The 20,005-nt window shown below is 40.9% G+C and overlaps 1 protein-coding gene across 5 annotated transcripts in view; it reads left to right on the top strand.

The window, feature by feature from the left end:
• Window positions 1-20,005, top strand: part of SMARCAD1 (SNF2 related chromatin remodeling ATPase with DExD box 1) — a 49,491-nt gene that overhangs the window by 4,139 nt on the left and 25,347 nt on the right. For 4 of the 5 annotated variants that reach the window (XM_088660514.1, XM_035112283.3, XM_035112285.3 and 1 more), the window contains exons 2-8: window positions 1,111-1,449; window positions 6,792-6,963; window positions 11,926-12,082; window positions 12,971-13,034; window positions 14,153-14,244; window positions 15,118-15,201; window positions 15,824-15,908. In XM_088660514.1, coding sequence (XP_088516640.1) covers window positions 1,197-1,449; window positions 6,792-6,963; window positions 11,926-12,082; window positions 12,971-13,034; window positions 14,153-14,244; window positions 15,118-15,201; window positions 15,824-15,908 — 907 coding nt within the window. In that variant the 5' untranslated portion in view covers window positions 1,111-1,196. Of the gene's footprint in view, window positions 1-64; window positions 718-1,110; window positions 1,450-6,791; window positions 6,964-11,925; window positions 12,083-12,970; window positions 13,035-14,152; window positions 14,245-15,117; window positions 15,202-15,823; window positions 15,909-20,005 lie in introns of those variants that run through there. The other variant, XM_088660513.1, reaches the window with a different exon arrangement.

The following is a 20,005-nucleotide window of genomic DNA, read 5'->3' as shown; positions in this document are numbered from 1 at the left end:
CATCCCTAGCTAGCAAGACCAGTGGTCAGGAATGATGGGAGTTGTAGTCCCAAAACATCTGGAGGCACACTGGTTGGGAAACACTGCTTTAAAGAAGTAGGGAGGCACTGAAACAGCACTTTGAAGATAAGCACTTTAATATAATAGCCATGCCTCCAGTGGCAAAGTGCCATTTGAATCAAACTTCCTTTTCCTTTAAGGATGGGGGAGGCTGGTTCAAACAGTGCTCTGCTTCTCCCTTAAGCAAGTGTCCCTGCCACCTAGACTGCTCAGCCGTTGCAGCCTGTGTCACTAGCAGATGCATGGATAGGCATGGCTTGGGCCCGGGAAAACAGCCTGGTGAGCCTAGTTGACCCACAGACTGAAGATTCCCCACTCTGATCTATATGAAGCATCTGGGTGAGGTCATCCAGGGATCTGGGGCACAGCATTATCAATATGTGGGTGAATCCCAGCTCTAGTTCTTCTTTTTCATCACAATTGTTGGAGACTGTACAGGTTAGCTTGGAGGCACTCGTGAGTTGCTTAAGAGCCTTCATGTGTCTTGGAAGTAAGTAGATGACCTGTTCTAGACAGGATTGCACTTTCCTTGAAGTAGCAGGTTTGAAGTCTGGGGATACTCTTAGATCCAGCAGCATCACTTGATGCTGAGATGGCATCAGTGGAATACCACTTCTTTTTCCAGCTGTGGAAACCTGCCAAAGCCCCAGAGTAGAGGTAACTGTGGTTCCTTTTCTGTGCTGGCACTCTGGTTATGGAACTCCCCCAGGTCAGAAATGTGGTTGATGTCTACATTGACAATAGCTGAAGATACATTTATTCACCAAGGCATTTGGGAGTAGTTAATCAGTGTTGCCAATTTAATTGGGGACTGCTTTCTCCTCTTTTGTACATGGCCTAACTTTTTACTGTGTGTTTTATACTGTAGTTTCAATAAATCTTAAGTTTTATAGGTGTAAACTACCCTGAGGTTATTCATGACCCAAGGCAGTATAGAAATTTATTGAATGAATGAATGCCTACAAATAAGGATCTTCAATTGTATTTTCTTGCTTTATCATGTATCTTCCACCTCACCCTTGGGGTTTTGTTTTGTTTTTAAATCTCTAGCTACTCTTCATTTATATGGTGCTATCGTAATCCCGAGGGATTTTAAATTGAACTCCATAATCTGTGACAGAAGGGGAAGGCCAATCATGAGTCTGCTTAACCTGGACCGCTTTCGCTTTGGAAGGAAGACATGTGTGGCAGAAGAGAGTGCCCCTTCCCCTGGCCTTTCTGCGGATCAGGAGGAGGCTTCTTCTACTTCTTTGGATGCAGTAGATAAGGATACCACATGTTCTTCTCCTTCAAAAGATGGCGCTGCATCTGTTGGCGAAGAAAATGACAGTGTTCCTGATCACATTAGTAAGCCAGCCAGCCCAGCATCTGATGTGTCTGAGAAAACTGGTGAGTTCTCATATATGTGATTTATAAATGAAGGGAAAGTTTATATACAAGCAGCTTTGATTTAGTCTACAGTACTCGTGCTGATAGCTTAGTGTTTGATCTTCACTCATACAACTGAATGAAGTTTTGATAGCAATGTGGTGGCTGTATCTTGTTATATCTTTTACAGCTCTAATTTCTAGAGCATTATTTGAATTCCTCTGGTTATGTGCAGAGTATTCCTGTGGGCTGACTAGACATTCATTTTCTCTGGTATCAAATATCATGTTCTCAAAAGCATTTAGGAAATCTGGGTTAATTAAGAACTTGCAAGAAAATCCCATAGGGCTTGACCCTCATAACTTAACATTCAAACTGCTTTGCCAACATCTTGATCCATTGAAGTTGTTTTGGTAGGAAAACAAAGCAGACAATCCTTTGATATTTTCTACATGGGAACATAAGCATTCACTGTTGCTATTACTATTGTACAATGGCTTTTGAAAGCCATTTTTATTGGTCAGTGATAATGTCGTTTCTCCCATCACCCATTCCCTGAGCAGAGGGTACCACAATAAGAGCCATGTATGGTTGTATAGATAATTGCTTAGTCCTGTGCTAAGGAAAGAAATCTAATCAAGATGAAAATCTTTTTACCCCTCCCCAAAATATGAGAGAAAACTTTAGCTAGAGGTTAATATTAACATGGGATAATAAGCTGTTGCATATAACGGACAATTTTCACGTTCATAGGTAAAGTATGCACTTAAGGTTTTGTTTTTTTAAAATGCAGTAGATCTTTTTGAAAAAAGGAAACTTATAAATGGATTTAAATCTGTCTCCATAGAAACTGCACAAATAGGGATGGTGTGGCCCAGTACCTAATCTCTCTTAGCAGAATCTGGTCTGCTATTATACGGTAAAAAATATGAGGGGAGCAACCAATACAATGGGGGAAGAGAATAATATCCAATGAGGAGCAATATAATGAATGGTTTTATTAACTGAATTAGTTCACCACATCTATCCCTTGTACCCTTAGCTATTATCTCTCTCTCTCCCCCCCCTCCAATTGCAAAAATCTAGATTGTAAACTCTTTTCGGGATTATTTTTTATGGATGAGTAGGAACATTTCCCCACTAAATGTAGAATGAGTTTGTTATGGGAATTACTTCAAGTGCCTATAGGTAATAATTGTATAGTCATACAGTGGTGCCTCACTTAACGAATGCCCTGTAAGATGAATTTTGCGATCGGAGGTTGCCTCGTAAGATGACGAGGTTTTCTACCGTATGGCTTCATCTTGCGAAGCGTGGCCATAGAAAAATGAACCTCCGACTGCAAAGTCCAGCGTGCAGCGAAAAATTGCCAGGGCTTTTTGCCGCCTGCCTTCCCCTTGGCTTGGTCTCTGGTTCCTCTGCCCCTTCGAAATCCAGCTTGCACTTCTGTGAGTTCTCGGTCTACATAGTGCCTAAGCCTGCCTTGTAGAATTTTAAGCATAACCTTGCTAGCATGTAAAATGAGTGCAATTGTGCGGTAGTTGGAGCATTCTTTGGCACTGCCCTTCTTTGGAATTGGGATGTAGACTGATCTTCTCCAATCCTCTGGCCATTGCTTAGTTTTCCAAACTTGCTGGCATATTGGGTGTAGCACCTTAACAGCATCATCTTTTAAATTTTTAAATAGTTCAGCTGGAATATCATCACTTCCACTGGCCTTGTTATTAGCAATGCTTTCTAAGGCCCATTTGACTTCACTCTCCAAGATGTCTGGCTCAAGGTCAGCAACCACACTACCTGGGGTGTACGAGACCTCCATATCTTTCTGGTATAATTCCTCTGTGTATTCTTGCCACCTCTTCTTGATGTCTTCTGCTTCTGTTAGGTCCTTACCACTTTTGTCCTTGATTATGGTAATCTTTGTACGAAATGTTCCTTTCATATCTCCAATTTTCTTGAACAGATCTCTGGTTTTCCCCATTCTATTGTTTTCCTCTATTTCTTTGCATTGCTCATTTAAGAAGGCCCTCTTAGAATCATAGAATCATAGAGTTGGAAGAGACCACAAGGGCCATCCAGTCCAACTCCCTGCCAAGCAGGAAACACCATCAAAGCATTCTTGACATATGCCTGTCAAGCCTCTGCTTAAAGACCTCCAAAGAAGGAGACTCCACCACACTCCTTGGTAGCAAATTCCACTGCCGAACAGCTCTTACTGTCAGGAAGTTCTTCCTAATGTTTAGGTGGAATCTTGTCCCTCCTTGCTATTTTTTGGAAATCTGCATTCAGTTTCCTGTATCTTTCTCTATCTCCCTTGCATTTCGCTTGCCTCCTCTCCCCCGCTATTTGTAAGGCCTCGTTGTACAGCCATTTTGCTTTCTTGCATTTCCTTTTCCTTGGGATGGTTTTTGTTGCTGCCTCCTGTATAATGTTACGAGCCTCCATCCATAGTTCTTCAGGCACTCTGTCCACCAAATCTAAATCCTTAAACCTGTTCCTCACTTCCACTGTGTATTCATAAGGGATTTGATTTAGATTGTATCTTACTGGCCCAGTGGTTTTTCCTACTTTCTTCAGTTTAAGCTGGAATTTTGCTATAAGAAGCTGATGATCTGAGTTACAGTCAGCTCCAGGTCTTGTTTTTGCTGACTGTATAGAGCTTCTTTATCTTTGGCTGCAGAGAATATAATCAATCTGATTTCGATGCTGCCCATTTGGTGATATCCATGTGTAGAGTCATCTCTTGTGTTGTTGGAAAAGAGTGTTTGTGATGACCAGCTTGTTCTCTTGACAGAACTCTATTAGCCTTTGCCCTGCTTCGTTTTGGACTCCAAGGCCAAACTTGCCAATTGTTCCTTTTATCTCTTGATTCCCTACTTTAGCATTCCAATCCTCTGTAATGAGAAGAACATCCTTCTTTGGTGTCATTTCTAGAAGGTGTTGTAAGTCTTCAAAATTGGTCAATTTCAGTTTCTTCAGCACCGGTAGTTGGTGCATAAACTTGGATTACTGTGATGTTAAAAGGTCTGCCTTGGATTCGTATCGAGATCATTCTGTCATTTTTGAGATTGCATCCCATTACAGCTTTTGCCACTCTTATGTTGTCTATGAGGGCCACTCCATTTCTTCTATGGGATTCTTGCCCACAGTAGTAGATATGATAGTCATCCGAACTGAATTCGCCCATTCCCTTCCATTTTAGTTCACTGATGCCCAGGATGTCAATATTTATTCTTGCCCTCTCATTTTTGACCACATCCAGCTTACCATTATCCATGGTTCTTACATTCCAGGTTCCTATGCAATATTTTTCTTTACAGCATCGGACTTTCCTTTCGCTTCCAGGCATATCCGCAACTGAGCGACCTTTCGGCTTTGGCCCAGCCGCTTCATCAGCTCTGAATCTATTTGTACTTGTCCTCCGCTCTTCCTCAGTAGCATGTTGGACGCCTTCCGACCTGAGGGGCTCATCTTCCAGCGTCATAACTTTTATATGCCTGTTGTCTTTGTCCATGGAGTTTTCTTGGCAGGGATACTGGAGTGGCTTGCCAGTTCCTTCTCCAGGTGGATCACGTTTAGTCAAAACTCTCCACTATGACCTGTCCATCTTGGGTGGCCCTGCATGGCATAGCTCATAGCTTCTCTGAGTTATTCAAGCCCCTTCGCCACGACAAGGCATTGATTCTAGGCTAGATGGACCAATATTTCCATGGCATTTCATTTATAGTCTTTAGTGCCATAATATCCCTGAATTTAAAGCAAACAAGCTAAGTAGAAATCAGAATGTCAGTTGTGCTATGGTGATAAGAGCAATGGAAAGTTTGTCTCTGTACTGTGGGCTGATGAAGCAAATAACGATATATGGACATGCAAAGATAGCTATGGCTTTGGGATTAAGAGCAAGCTGTGCGAATGTTTGCTTCACCCCTTGTGCTGTCGTGTCTCTATCCTGAATCAGTACGATATCTGACCCTGATGAGTTTAATATGTCTCTAATTAGGCTTGGTGATCAGGGACCCAGGTGGCGCCAGGGACCCAGGTGGTGCCAGGGACCCAGGTGGCACTGTGGTTAAACCACTGAGCCTAGGGCTTGCTGATCAGAAGGTCGGCGGTTCGAATCCCTGTGACGGGGTGAGCTCCCGTTGCTTGGTCCCAGCTCCTGCCAACCTAGCAGTTCGAAAGCACGTCAAAATGCAAGTAGATAAATAGGAACCGCTACAGCGGGAAGGTAAACGGCATTTCCATGTGCTGCTCTGGTTTGCCAGAAGCGGCTTTGTCATGCTGACCACATGACCTGGAAGCTATACGCCGGCTCCCTCGGCCAATAATGTGAGATGAGCGCGCAACCCCAGAGTCGGTCACGACTGGACCTAATGGTCAGGGGTCCCTTTACCTTTACCTTTAATTAGGCTTGGTGATGGTCATATGAAACATTAAATATTGGTGTGGGGGGAACATGTGGTGGTGTGGTCTGAATACTGTGGTATCCTGGTTTTACTTCTAAACATAGCAGGTCTGTGAGCTGCATTTTTCTAATTCAAAATCTACTGCTAAGTTGCAAGTTATTTATTGATATGGGGGGCAGGTGTCATCCCCCTACTCCAATAAATATATCTAGTTCTAAGGTCATGTTACCATATGGCAGTACAATTTTACTACAGCGGTGGGGGGCATGCCACAGCACCCAGTTTCAAAGTTTACTGTGTGTAGTAGTTTCCAGTGTCAGTCACTTGCTCGGGGTTATAAAAGCTCAAGATTTATTGAAGTTTCCATCAAACACCTCAAGCACTTTCAGATTATTTTAAATTTATTTCCCGTAACCTTCTGTCAGGCAGCAATTCCATTTTGCAGCTGCTGTTCTCCTGTGTGTTCTGCTGTCTTTCTCATTTTGCCTTCATGCCTCCAGGGTCAGAATGCTTTAGCCCTGAAAGGGAGCCATGGATGGAACCATATTCTTTTCACTTTTGCCCCTACCTGCTTTTAGGGCTGTCAGCTGTTTCAAGCAAGAGCATTGCAGAACACAGAAGCCCTTTCTTTCCATTTGATGCCAGAAGACCTGCACAGGCCACACTGTAGTTCTGAGCCTACATAAGGCTGTGATTTTATCCCAAGTGTGTTTACACTTTTCTTAGCAGCCATTGGATTTTTAGATATGTTAGAAAGTAAGATGAGTTTTAAGGATGCCACAACTTGAAACAGATCTTCAGTTAACCACCCAACTAACCCCCTGTGCAAAAGCACATATCTAATTAATTTGGTGTAATCAACGTGGCCACTTCTGATGAAACCTCAGTCATAGTAAGACTTGTACTCTTGTTTTTCTGTAACATGTGTCCTTTTTATCCTTTAAAATGCTTTGACAGATGATTCCAGTGTTCCAGAAACCCCTGAAGCAAAAAGGACAACACAATCATCTTTCTTTAAGTGTCAGAAAGATGTTATTGAATTGTCATCAGAAAGTGAAGAAGAGGAAGTGGCACCAAAATACTCCCGTCTAAAGCAATTTGCTGCTCCCAGGAAGGATGTGATTGTTATGTAAGTCTTCGTAATGCCTGTTTATTTATACATATAAATTCCCTTATTGATACTCATAAATTGATATTAAGTCCATATTTCTGATTACTACTTTCTTACAAGAAAATATTGGGGAGGGGGGTTTGGTATAAAAACAATAAAGCTTGTTATCATTAACTCCATGAAAGCTCCTGAATAGGTTTCATTTCATTGCATGTTTAATTTGTATACCGCCTTTCTGTATTGCTATACACAAGGCAGTTTACAAGCCAAAGAAGCAACAAATATACAAAATATGTCTTACGACTGTCTGATCCAACACATATGTCATAATAAGAAATATGGCTTAAAATAAACAGCTTTATCAAACAGCATGAAACTATTAATCCCATGGTCATGGGTTTGAGCCCCACATTGGGCCAAAGAGTCCTGTGTCGCACAGGGTTGGACTAGATGACACTGGAGAGCCAGTGTGGTATAGTGGTTAAGAGCGGTAGACTTGTAATCTGGGGAACTAGGTTCGTGTCTCTACTCCTCCACATGCAGCTGCTGGGTGACCTTGGGCTAGTCACACTTCTCTGAAGTCTCTCAGCCCCACTCACCTCACAGAGTGTTTGTTGTGGGGGAAGAAGGGAAATGAGATTGTTAGCCGCTTTGAGACCCCTTAGGGTAGTGATAAAGCGGGATATCAATTCCAAACTCCTCCTCCTCCTCCTCTTCTTCTTCTTCTTCCTTCCGACTCTGTTATTCTATTCTATTCTATTCTATTCTATTCTATTCTATTCTATTCTATAATAAAGCAATATTCAGTAATCCATTAGAATCTAATAGTGCACAATAAAATTGACTCTCAAAATACCACCAAATAATTAAACAGAAATTCACTCTCAGCAATAACAATATATCCTTACTAAATTATAATCTATAAAAATAACTGCAAAATTACAATACATAAAAATACCACAATGCAGTTTAAAAGAATTAAGTAACAAGGTTACATAACTTGTAAAGTGATTAATCCCCCCCTCCGGCACCAGCTCCTCTTATTGCTTTGCTGATCTTCAAGCCATGGCCTGGGGGCGGGGAAGCTGTTGGACAGCTGAACTTGATTGAGGATGGAGGAGGGGAGGGTCTTTTGCTCTTCTTCACACTTCTAGCCAAAGGAGCTGGCAGGGCACTGAGGTAGCTCTTAAAGTGAGATGGAGTAGCAAGGTGTTATGACTACTCACATCTCCATGCCTCTCTGGGGAGCAACCACGTATAAGCTAGCCTTACAGGTTACTATGACGTTGAGAATTCTGGTGCCTTGGAACTGAAGCCCTGAGGGAAGGCAGTAGTGGGCAGGACGAAGTAATAAGTAAATCAATCAATCCATCAAGGCTTTTGCCCTGGGTGGCACTGATTATTCAACAGTGAAGGAGTAACTCACTCCTAGGTTAGAACTATCCACTGAAGAAAATGAATGTTCATAGTAAGTCCAAAATTCATTCCATTTTCACCAAGTTTACCATTTCATTAGCCAAAGACTGTAGGCCTGGGAACATATATTATTTATTTATTAAATTGGTATGCCACCATAGGTCTCAGGGCAGTTCACAGCATAAAAATACAAGATAAAAGAAAGAAAATACATAATAAAAACATACAGTAAATAAAATAATCACCACCTCCCACACAAGCATAATGGCAAACTGCCCAGTCAAAAGGGTTGGTTGGATTGTAATATTAAGTACTGCAACATTACTATTTAACATATATTCAATAAAGCCATAGAGTTAAAAATAGGTGAATCTCAGTTATTGAAAGAAGAAGAAGAGGAGTAGGAGTAGGAGTTTGGATTTAATATCCTACTTTATCACTACCCAAAGGAGTCTGAAAGCAGCTAACATTCTCCTTTCCCTTCCTCCCCCACAACAAACACTCTGTGAGGTGAGTGGGGCTGAGAGACTTCAGAGAAGTGTGACTAGCCCAAGGTCACCCAGCAGCTGCATGTGGAGGAGTGGAGACCGAACCCGGTTCCCCAGATTACGAGTCTACTGCTCTTAACCACTACACCACACTGGCAGCACACAATGAAGCATTGTTCATTTTAGCATCTCTCCTGATTATAGATGCATGCCTCCTTCAATCTGAATATTAAATGCATCCGTTGTTTTTAACTATGAAAAATAATTCTTCATATCTGTCGGGGTGGTTGTGGCTACTCTCAAGTAAAGACGCTCCAGTCCACTCTGTCTTTCAGAGTTTTTCCAGTAGCACCTTAGAGACCAACTAAGTTTATCATAGGTATGAGCTTTCGTGTGCATGCACACGAAAGCTCATACCTATGACAAACTTAGTTGGTCTCTAAGGTGCTACTGGAAGGATTTTTTATTTTTATTTTGACTGTGTCAGACCAACACGGCTACCTACCTGTAACTAGTTTCAGAGTTTTATTGTGCATATTATTTACAGTGCAGAGATATCAGAAAACATGACTGCCTAGTCTGATTCAGAACCCGGCAATGGCTTTCTTCGTGTCTTGGACCAGCATAAAAGCCTGGGCACCCCAAAGCACCTCCCCCTAGCCCTGCGTGTCGGCGCGCGCCTCAATTCAGGTGCCAGAATGGGCTGTGTTCCTTCTCCCGTCCTTCGGCTGGAGCATTGCAGAGGCTCCAGCACCTCGCTGCACTGTCCTTCCCCCTCTGGCCAGCTGGGTCGGTGCCTAGGCTCTGACAAGTCCCTCTCCAACCCGCTCCATTCCTCATTCCCTCCTCCTGACCCGCTGCTTGTGCTGTCACTGGGCGAAGTGCTGGTCAGGATGACTGGGGGAGGGCTCCTGTAAGGAGTCCCATTATGACAGTATCATTTAATGACAGTATCATTAAATAAATTCTCAAAAAATACTTCTTTATATGGTACATGGAGCATTTTTTATTGTTTCCATAGCACTTTATTTAATTATATACTTATTTTTTATGATCTTTAATTACACAACATCTTCAAGAAAAAGATATTATAAATGACAACAACTTGATAATTAGATGAGCATTTTAACATGCCCTCAGGCATTCAGTTTTATAAAAAGATTTGGAAGATAATGTATTATGAGTTAAGTTTTCAAATACTTGAATGGAGTTTTGAAACTACTTTTTATCCCTTTAAGTAATGCATTTAATTCGTTTTCCCAAGGCAACTCTAAGGCAAATTAACAAGTATTTAACACCTCTTGAAAAGGGCTGCTTCATATCACTGTGGTCAGGCTTTGCAGTTCAAAATCAACTTCCTAGCTGAGTGTGTAAACTAGATGGTATTTGATAGGGCCTTATTTCTCTGTGTTAATTCTGTTACTGCTCAAGTGTACTGGAGTGACTCTTGTAAAGTATTTGCTATGCTCATGAGATAGAGAAAATGAACTTCTCAATCAATACCTAGGCCTTCCTAGCGTGTTCAGAACCTGTTTTTGTTGAAAAAAGGAACTAACCTTATCTTTGTAAATAGCCAGGCACTTATGGTCATTAAGTGGAAGCCACTTATGGAAGCATTAGGTGCTTCCAGCCCACATAATTATTGTCAGCCCACAGAAGCATCTCTTTTGTTGATCAGAGTCTTCTCAGTCTATGCAGGGTAGCCAGTGTGATGCTGTTGATCTCCCAGTTTCCATTAGCCCTGGCCAAATTTGTTCAGGGATGATGGGAATTATAGTCTATAACAGGCATCCCCAAACTTCGGTCCTCCAGATGTTTTGGACTACAATTCCCATCTTCCCCAACCACTGGTCCTGTTAGCTAGGGATCATGGGAGTTGTAGGCCAAAACATCTGGAGGGCCGCAGTTTGGGGATGCCTGGTCTATAACAACATCTGGTCAATACCACATTGGATATTCATGCACAACCACTTTTGTGTGTGCGACATATGCATATACATATTGTCTAGGAATTCTTGTAGCAACTGTGTTGTACAACCTATGTGATTTTTAAGAGCTTCGCTGTGTACTTATGAAATCTTATAAGCTATCCACACACTCTCTTGAATAGATGTAACCTTAAAAGCTAGTAGGGTTGGAATACAGAAACATTGGCACAGAACAATGTAGTATATAGGTAAATTAGTTTTGACAATATTTTTGAGATTTCTTAGATGTAACTCAGAATGTTTAGGGATGGGTAATGTTGCATGGGGTAACTCCGGCAATTTTCTTGAAAGCTACTTTGACATCAGAAAGGCATAATCTTAGAAAATTAGGTTTAAGCTTCTTACAGAGAAAATGTTGCATCTGCTGCAGCAGAATACCTCAGTCAGGAATGCAGATATATTCCCTAGACAGAAATGTAGTCTATAAACAGCTCCTGTGTTGGGCAAGATTGAGAGCCAGTGTGGTGCAGTGGTTAAGAGCGGTAGGCTCGTAATCTGTTCATGTCTCCGCTCCTCCACATGCAGCTGCTGGGTGACCTTGGGCTAGTCTCACTTCTCTGAAGTCTTTCAGCCCCACTCACCTCACAGAGTGTTTGTTGTGGGGGAAGAAGGGAAAGGAGATTGTAAACTGCTTTGAGACTCCTTCGGGTAGTGATAAAGCGGGATATCAAATCCAAACTACTACTACTACTACTCTTCTTCTTCTTCTTCTTCTTCTTCTTCTTCTTCTTCTTCTTCTTCTTCTTCTTCTTCTTCTTCTTCTAAGGCTAGAGCTAATTGCTTGCTTTCCCAAGGCTCTTAACAGGGCAGTTGTTTTAAAAAGTTATATTCCAAAGGAGTAGCCCTATCAGTCTTTTTGCATAAAAAGCAATGAAGAGTGTTGTGCACCTTAAAGACCAGTTTTAAGATGGTATAACCATTCAGAGATTACAGTTCACTTAATCAGATGTGTCCATGAAATCCTATGACATAGTAAATTTGCTGTTATTCCTACAAGTGCTACTCCAGTTTATATATTTATAGAAAATGAAATACTTGACTAAAATGCTTGACTAAAATGGTTTAAATATTTTTACCATACACGACAGCTCAGAGCCTTCAGAAAGTGAAGAGGATGAAGACAAGCCATCAAAATCTGTTAAGGAAGATGAAGAGGAGGAGGAAGAGGAAGAGGATCTGAACTATTGCAAACTCCAAACACTAAAGGAACTCTTTCCACAAAAAAGTGATGAAGAGCTATTACTGGTACAGTAATATACTTTTGAATGGTTAGCTAATTTGAAAGGAGCACCAGTCATAAAATATTGTGAAGAATTACAATATTTAGTCTTAAAGCAGTGTTAGTGTACACTTGGAAGTGAGCTACTCAGTCTCACCTTCTCGCTCATTCTCTCACACACTGTGACTCAGGGAGTTCCATTTTCAAATCTTGCATTTGCCGCGAACAGAGTAGGTGATCTTGGATAGGGAACTCTTCTCTATATAGTGGCCTGAGAACTTAGTCTCATATACTATCTACCTTTCATGAGTTCATTTGTTTTATGTATACTCTTGCCATTTTGTCCTATAAAGTGTGATTTCCCCCCATGGCACATAAAAATGATTAGAAATGCAATCCATAAAAGAATAGCTTAAGTAAATGTTATTTAAGTAGAAGCTTAAAGACTTGCTGAGGTGATCCATGGGAAGCTTTGAAACTCATAGCAGCATATAACACTAAATAGTGCCAGTGAAAGAATTGTAGGGTGGGCGTGTAGAGTGTAGCAGCTTCCTGAGAATCTCTGTTTTCCCTCTTAAACAAGTTTTTGAGCCACTGTGACTGTGAGGATACAGTTGAAATAATGTGGGCAATGTCTCCCTATCAGCTCAGAAGGCAGATGAATTAAAATTTCCGGTGGACTACAGTGTATTGCATAACTCCTCTCCCTTTATCAGTAGCAAGTTTTCCCTATTTGCATAAATTGTATGGATTGCAGAATTCATATTTTTTGGGTGGATAATTTGAATACAAAAGAACTTTCAAAAACCATGCATAGGATTTCACTGTAAATTCTTCAGAATATAATTGAAATTCCTCTAATTTTAATAAAGAAATGTTTATTGACTTTTTTTGTCCTTTTTCTCTCTCTCTAGCTGATAGCATCAACTGCTACAATGGATGAAGCTATAGCTGCTGGCTTGAAGTTGAATGAGGAAGGTAAGAAGTACTTTCTGTTAATAGTTTCCAAGCAATTTTTTACCTGGCGCTTTAGCATTGGCTGGCACAAAAAAATGTTATGCAATTCCTTTTTGTTTTAACCACTCTAAATAATTTTATGTCATCTGCAAATATGGACACCCAACTGGTTACCCTTAACGTTGCAAAGCACTGGTACCCATATGGATCATATGCTTCATTGCTGATTTCTAAATTCAGATATAATTCCATCTACAAAGCATTTCTATGCCTAATTTTGCATATGTTCACATGAATATTGGTTGAGTTCCATTTTGTGTACTCCATCTGCTTCAAATTATCAGGATCAGTTTGAATGCTAGGTATTGGCAAATGCAGTGGTGATCTCACTTGTGAAAGCATACAGATAAGTTGGTATCATCTGTGGAAGCCAGTTCTACTGAAGTTAAGGGGACTTGCAACACACTCTTGCACATATTAACTCAGAAGAAAGAATTAACTACATAGTATTGTCTTGGATTTTGGGTACAAATTATTTCAACTGTACATCTCTTGCATGTCCCAAAATGGCATCTTTCTTTCTTTCTTTCTTTCTTTCTTTCTTTCTTTCTTTCTTTCTTTCTTCCCTCCCCTTGGCTTCCCCTTCCATCCAATTTTAATTTTTTTAAAAACTGAAATTTTACATATTTTTATAGGCTCTCAAATGTATATCTCTTTTAACAGCAAACTTTTTTGAAAAACATTTCAGCTAGTCCTGTGTATAAAATAATAGACATGAAGAAACATGCCTGAACATAAGAGCATGGTTCCTTTGATTCTGAGCAAGTTTTAAAAGAAGGAGGAATTTCTGAACATCTGCTATTTTTTTTTTGTCTCAATGGGTTGGGGGGGGGGTAGGAGGAAAAAAACCAGGCAAAAAATTATTTATTTTATTTTTTATGAACCGCCAACTCATAACAAAAATGGCAGTATACAATAAAATTTATACATTTTTTACTGTTTGGTTAATTTGAAGTGAAAAGCTGGTTTAGGTTTTGATTAAAGGGCATTTAGATTAATTGCTAAGCAACAAAGTGCTTTGATACTGGACTGCAAGAAGTTGCCGATTTTTAAAAAAATCCCCTTTTTAATTTCAAAAGGCAGCTCTCGCAAAAGGAAACTTGAGGAAAGTACCAATGATGGTACTGAAGATGAGGATGACCAAAATACAAAAAAGAAAAGGCTTGATCCTGTAAGTAGCTGGTTGTATCTTCCTTTACATACAGAACCCCCAATTAGCACTTATTGAGTAAACACCTTGTCAAGATTTTCCATGTGTGCTTAGTTCCTTAGCTAAATATTTGTGAGATGAGTGCTAGAGCATTGGAAATTAAACGTTCTCCTAATCATATCTCTTTCATACACTGAATTTTCTGTATTTAATGCATGACTTGGTAGCCACATGTCTGAGTTAGTTCACAGGAGGGAAATCACAGACGTTTGGGCAGCTCCATTTTGTGTGACCTCTGACCGCTTTCTTTCAAAATACACAGATGAAGTTTTCAAACCTTAAGTGTGCTGCAAAAAATCTAGGTGAAGACATTAATCCATATCTGGCTACAATAAGTGCAGCTGATAAATCTGGAGGTTTAGCTGTATCTGCTACACCAGGGATAGGGAACCCCTTTTCAGTCTGAGGACCATGTTACTTAATGGGTAGCCTGCCAGGGGTCACATTCTGATAATTGAGGAAAAGTGAGCAGTGCAACAAGTGTGAATGTTTAACATTTGTACAGTAGGCAATGTCCTACAAACACTCACACACTCTTCTCTATTCTCTACCCAGGCAAGTAAAAGGCATTATCAGATTTGAAGGACATTTCCAACCATGCAAACACTTGAAGGAGGGTGTGAAGCAGGACTAGGCAGGGGTGTGGCCTGGGGGTGAGATTGGGGCAGAGTTGTGAAGGACAGATAGGAAGGCTTGCAGGCCTGAGGTTCCTCACCCATGGACCACACACAATTGTGGTTCCTTCAAGTTACCTTTTTCATTCATGGGCAAGTGTGTTGTCTAGTCAGTGGTATAGGATAAGTAAAAAATAAATGAATCATTTCTGAACTGTAGTTGCAGACTCCTGAGAATCAATGGGAAAAGCGTGAAAATCTAGTATGCAAACTGCACAAAGAATTTCCCAGCTTGGATAAAGAGGTATGTTTCATTCAGCCAAGTATGTGTTGTATATAACCCTCATACAAAAATTAATCCACGTTCTAGTTACTGTTATTAGCTCTCTTCCCTTTGCATAGGAGTTTGGAATTGCGTAAAAAAGATGAAGTGACTTGATCACGTCAAAATGCCTGCCAGTCACGAACTTTTTTTTTAGGATATTACATTCCATTCTCCCCCATCCCCAGTTTTCCATTATCCTCCCTTCCTTCAGATATTCAGTGCTCATCAACCCTCCCTTTAAGCCAGTGATGGCCAAACTTAGCCCTCCAGCTGTTGTGGGACTACATTTTCCATCATCCCTAACCACTGGTCCTGTTAGCTAGGGATGATGGGAGTTGTAGTCCCAAAACAGCTGGAGGGTCAAGTTTGGCCATCACTGCTTTAAGCTTTTCTAAAGTCTTTCGTACCTCTGCCAAGAATGGGATTACCTCAAGCCTGCTGAAACCTTCTTCTATGTGAATGGTGTCATATTGGCTACATAAGGATAGTCTTCTTTGTTTTAATCTGCATAGATGTTTGTCTAGTTGTGATAATGCATTGATATTCATAGACTGTTAATTCTGTGACTACATAGGATTTCTGCTGACTTTTTCTTAAATAGGAGCTGAGAGATGTACTTCGGGAACACAACTGGATATTTCAGGAAGCTTTTGAATCTTTAAAAGTATTCATGGAAGATCATGAGGGTAATTTCATTTTCATATATATATATACACACACCCATATAGGCTTTATCCATCCCAAGGAGTTACATGTCCTGTTGTAAGTAATATGTGAAATATTTTCAAGTGGAAAAAATGACCATGTCAGATGCTGATATAAGAATATAGCTTTTACTATCTATGATTCTGTGATGGAGTAAAAGTTGAGGAACTCGTAAGTGATGTAAGGCTTGTGGAGCCATTGTGGGCAGAACTATTGCAATGTATTTTCAACCCTGCAATCTCTTACCATTTGGTGAGAGCCTTGTGGATGCATGCCTAAGGTCTTCCTAGACCAGGCATCCCCACACTCAGCCCTCCAAATGTTTTGGGACTACAATTTCCATCATCCCTGGCCACTGGTCCTGTTAGCTAGGGATGGTGGGAGTTGTAGTCTCAAAACATCTGGAGGGCCGAGTTTGGGGATGCCTGTCCTAGACAGACTCATGTCAAACAGCATTCTGAAATGTCCTCTGACTTCCCACAAATAACTTCAGGAGAGGCTTTAGTGACGGAGGTTCTGCTATGCAACGAAGAGCCCAAAATGATATGAGCAGAGAAGCAACTTAGCAGCGTTGCTCTCTGTCCCTGCCATTCCTTCTGTTTCTTTCCCTTTCTTCATGTTTTCCTCCCCAACTAGGGATCTAAGATTGGGAAGGTTCACAGCTCAATGCCAGCACACATGGTTTTCATATAGAAGGTCCCAGGTTCAATTCCTGGCATCTTCAGGTAGGGAATAGAAAATATTCCTGTCTCTGGAGGGCTGCTGCCAGCCAGTGTAGACTGTACTGAGCTAGATGGACCAGTGGTCTGACTTACTATCAGGCAGCAACCTATGTCCCTAAGAGTGGAGCTGCAGTGTAAGCATTCTGCGTATTTCAACTAGCCACCTTCATCCTGCACTAATGTCAATGTACTGCTACTATTACAATTAAAATATTTTAGATTGTAAACCGATGGAAGGAGCCGGTCTAATTCTTTGTAGAATACTTGATAGAGACTGCCATACCGCACTGCCAAGAAGGATGCAACATTTTTCACATCCTTCCTTTCTTGATTGTTACTAAGCACTACTTCTGACATTCAGATGTACTGTTTCCTGAACTTTCAAGTCAGTTTCGTTGGTGATCGCTGATGCCATTTAAGTAGATTTTCATATGCCTGCTAGAGAGCTGGCATATACTGCTGCTGCCACCAGCTTCCTCCCAGCCTTTTGGTTCTACCAATATATTCTCTGCTTGACTTTTTTTAAAAAACAACACCATCAGCAGATCAAATTGCTAGAAAAGCAACAACAATAAAAATGACTGCAATTTGTTTTTTGTTGTAGAATATGCTTTGCAGTTACCAGTTGAATGAGAGGGGGGGGGGTTGTCGGATTTTGTGTTCAAAGCTGATTATTTTAGTTTGGGGGCATCTTTAAAAATAGTACAGTGATTTCATAATGACCTCTGTTTATTGAATTCTGCTCCATTTACACAGTGGGGTTTTCCTTCCCTCCCCTCCCCTTCAGACTCCAATAATAATAATAATAATAATAATAATAATAATAATAATAATAATAATTTATTTATACCCCACCCATCTGGCTGGGTTTCCCCAGCCACTCTGGGCGGCTTCCAAACATCATTCCAACAAAATATTTAAAATACAATAAAACATCAAACATTAAAAACTTCCCTAAACAAGGCTGCCTTCAGATGTCTTCAAGTCAGATAGTTGTTTATTTCCTTGACATCTGATGGGAGGGCATTCCACAAGCTGGGTAAAACTACTGAAAAGGCCCTCTGCCTGGTTCCCTGTAACCTCACTTCTCACTGTGAGGGAACCGCCAGAAGGCCCTCAGAGCTGGACCTCAGTGTCCAGGCTGAATGATGCGGGTGGAGACACTCCTTCAGGTATATTGGGCTGAGGCCATTTAGGGCATTAAAGGTCAGCACCAACATTTTGAATTGTGCTCAGAAACGTGCTGGGAGCCAATGTAGGTCTTTCAGGACCGGTGTTAATGTGTTTTGGGCATGGGAAGCTGTGCAGGAAGGCTTGTGTGGCAAGGGTACCTTCTGTTTGAGAAGGACCTTATATACATGTGCAAGTACTTTCATGCATGCCTCTCCTCTCCCTGCCCTGTGTTAGAGGTAGTTCCCGAAGTTCCCCTAAGACGGTTTTGGGAGCCATAGTGATTTTCTCATGGCTCAGCACCTTTGTAAATCGGACCACGTTTTATATAAGTGTATGATTTTGGTTTATAGTAATGCACTTAAAATAGTAAATTTACGTACCAACTGAGAAAGTGTTTGGGAAAGAGACTAGGCTTTGAGCATCTTGATTATAAGTGTCTAGAACATAATTGCAAATAACAAGAGAAATACTGGAACAAATTCATTTATTTTAAAATATTTCCTGCCTTTCTGTTTGTCACTGGCTGGTTGAACTATGTAAAATGTCAGTATCCTGGACCCTAATTGTTACTGTAGCTGCTGTGGCTGCATCCTGCTGCATTTCTGCAGTAGCCATGGGAAGTGTGCTATATAACAACCAGAAATGGGTAGTACCAGATATTTTTTTGTACTATGGGTGTGGGGCGTCCCTTCTCCTAAGAACTTGAACAATTTGAAACTGCTGGCTTATCCCAGCAGGAGGTGACTTGGGAAGGTCCTGTGATGAACAGTGATGTACAATGCCCCCCTCAAATTCTCACATGTTACTGCTGGTGTTCTGCTTGCTTCTCTTTTTAAAAATTGCATTACTGACACTTCATTAAATAGGGGTGTAATATTTAAGTTATGGGACCCAGGTGGCGCTGTGGGTTAAACCACTGAGCCTAGGGCTTGCTGATCAGAAGGTCGGCGGTTCGAATCCCTGACACGGGGTGAGCTCCCGTTGCTTGGTCCCAGCTCCTGCCAACCTAGCAGTTCGAAAGCACGTCAAAGTGCAAGTAGATAAATAGGAAGCGCTACAGCGGGAAGGTAAACGGCGTTTCCATGTGCTGCTCTGGTTTGCCAGAAGCGGCTTTGTCATGCTAGCCACATGACCTGGAAGCTATACGCCGGCTCCCTCGGCCAATAATGCGAGATGAGCGCGCAACCCCAGAGTCGGTCACGACTGGACCTAATGGTCAGGGGTCCCTTTACCTTTTAATATTTAAGTTACCTTATAAAATGATGAGCACATTTAAAAGCTGAGGCCAGGATCCAAATACTTGCTTGCGTGAACACAGGAACTTGTAGCAGCCTATTAGAATTTTTTCATTTGAGCAGCATACTTACACACCTTACTCTCCGTCATCCCCACAAACACACAATGTCACAAAGTCCTGTCATTTTTTAAAAGCAATTTGCCATATGTGTGGGGAGCTGCTCTTTGAGAAGTACAAGCCGAAAAGCTCCCTATAGCTCACCATTTTTGGGATCCTGACCCTGCTACATTAGGACGCACTGCATTACCTATTATGGCATCTGCAAACAGACTCCTTTAACTTTTAGGTTTTGTGTGAACTGAATTAAATGCTGTGACTCCATGGTGGGCGTTCCACAAATACACATTACCAACTTTTATTTAGGAATGTACGTGCTTGTTACATTTGTAAGCCACCCATATAACGTAGTTTCCTAGGGTAGTTTATAGACCTATTAGAAATAAAAAAGCAGCCCACAGTTTAAACAGTAAAAACAATTATAAATAATACAAATTAGAGGGGGGGAAACCTAGAGAACCAGCTTAGACATAGCAACTTAAACTATTTAAAACTGTCAAAAAGATAATTTGGTTCAAGAGTCTAAAAGAACCAGATAAATGTAGACTTTGTAATTAAAAAGTAGAAGAACGAAAAGATAAGAACGCTCTAGGGACAGCGTAAGAGGTGGTGAGCTGTCTGAAAAATACCCTTTTCAACTTCTGTTGTTATATTTAACAATATACTGCTACTTGCATTCCATTTACTTCTATTAAAGGTCTTTAATGTACACTCATACTGTAATAATAGGTGAAATAGCTAAACTGACTTCCCTAACAAGGCTAAAATACAAATCCCTTTTATTATGGAACTATTTACAGTTTTACAGTGAATTCTTCTAATATAATTG

Source organism: Zootoca vivipara, chromosome Z1 (genome assembly GCF_965207765.1).
Source record: "Zootoca vivipara chromosome Z1, rZooViv2.hap1.1, whole genome shotgun sequence".
NCBI lineage: Eukaryota > Metazoa > Chordata > Lepidosauria > Squamata > Lacertidae > Zootoca > Zootoca vivipara.
This window is presented reverse-complemented; position numbering and strand designations above follow the sequence as displayed.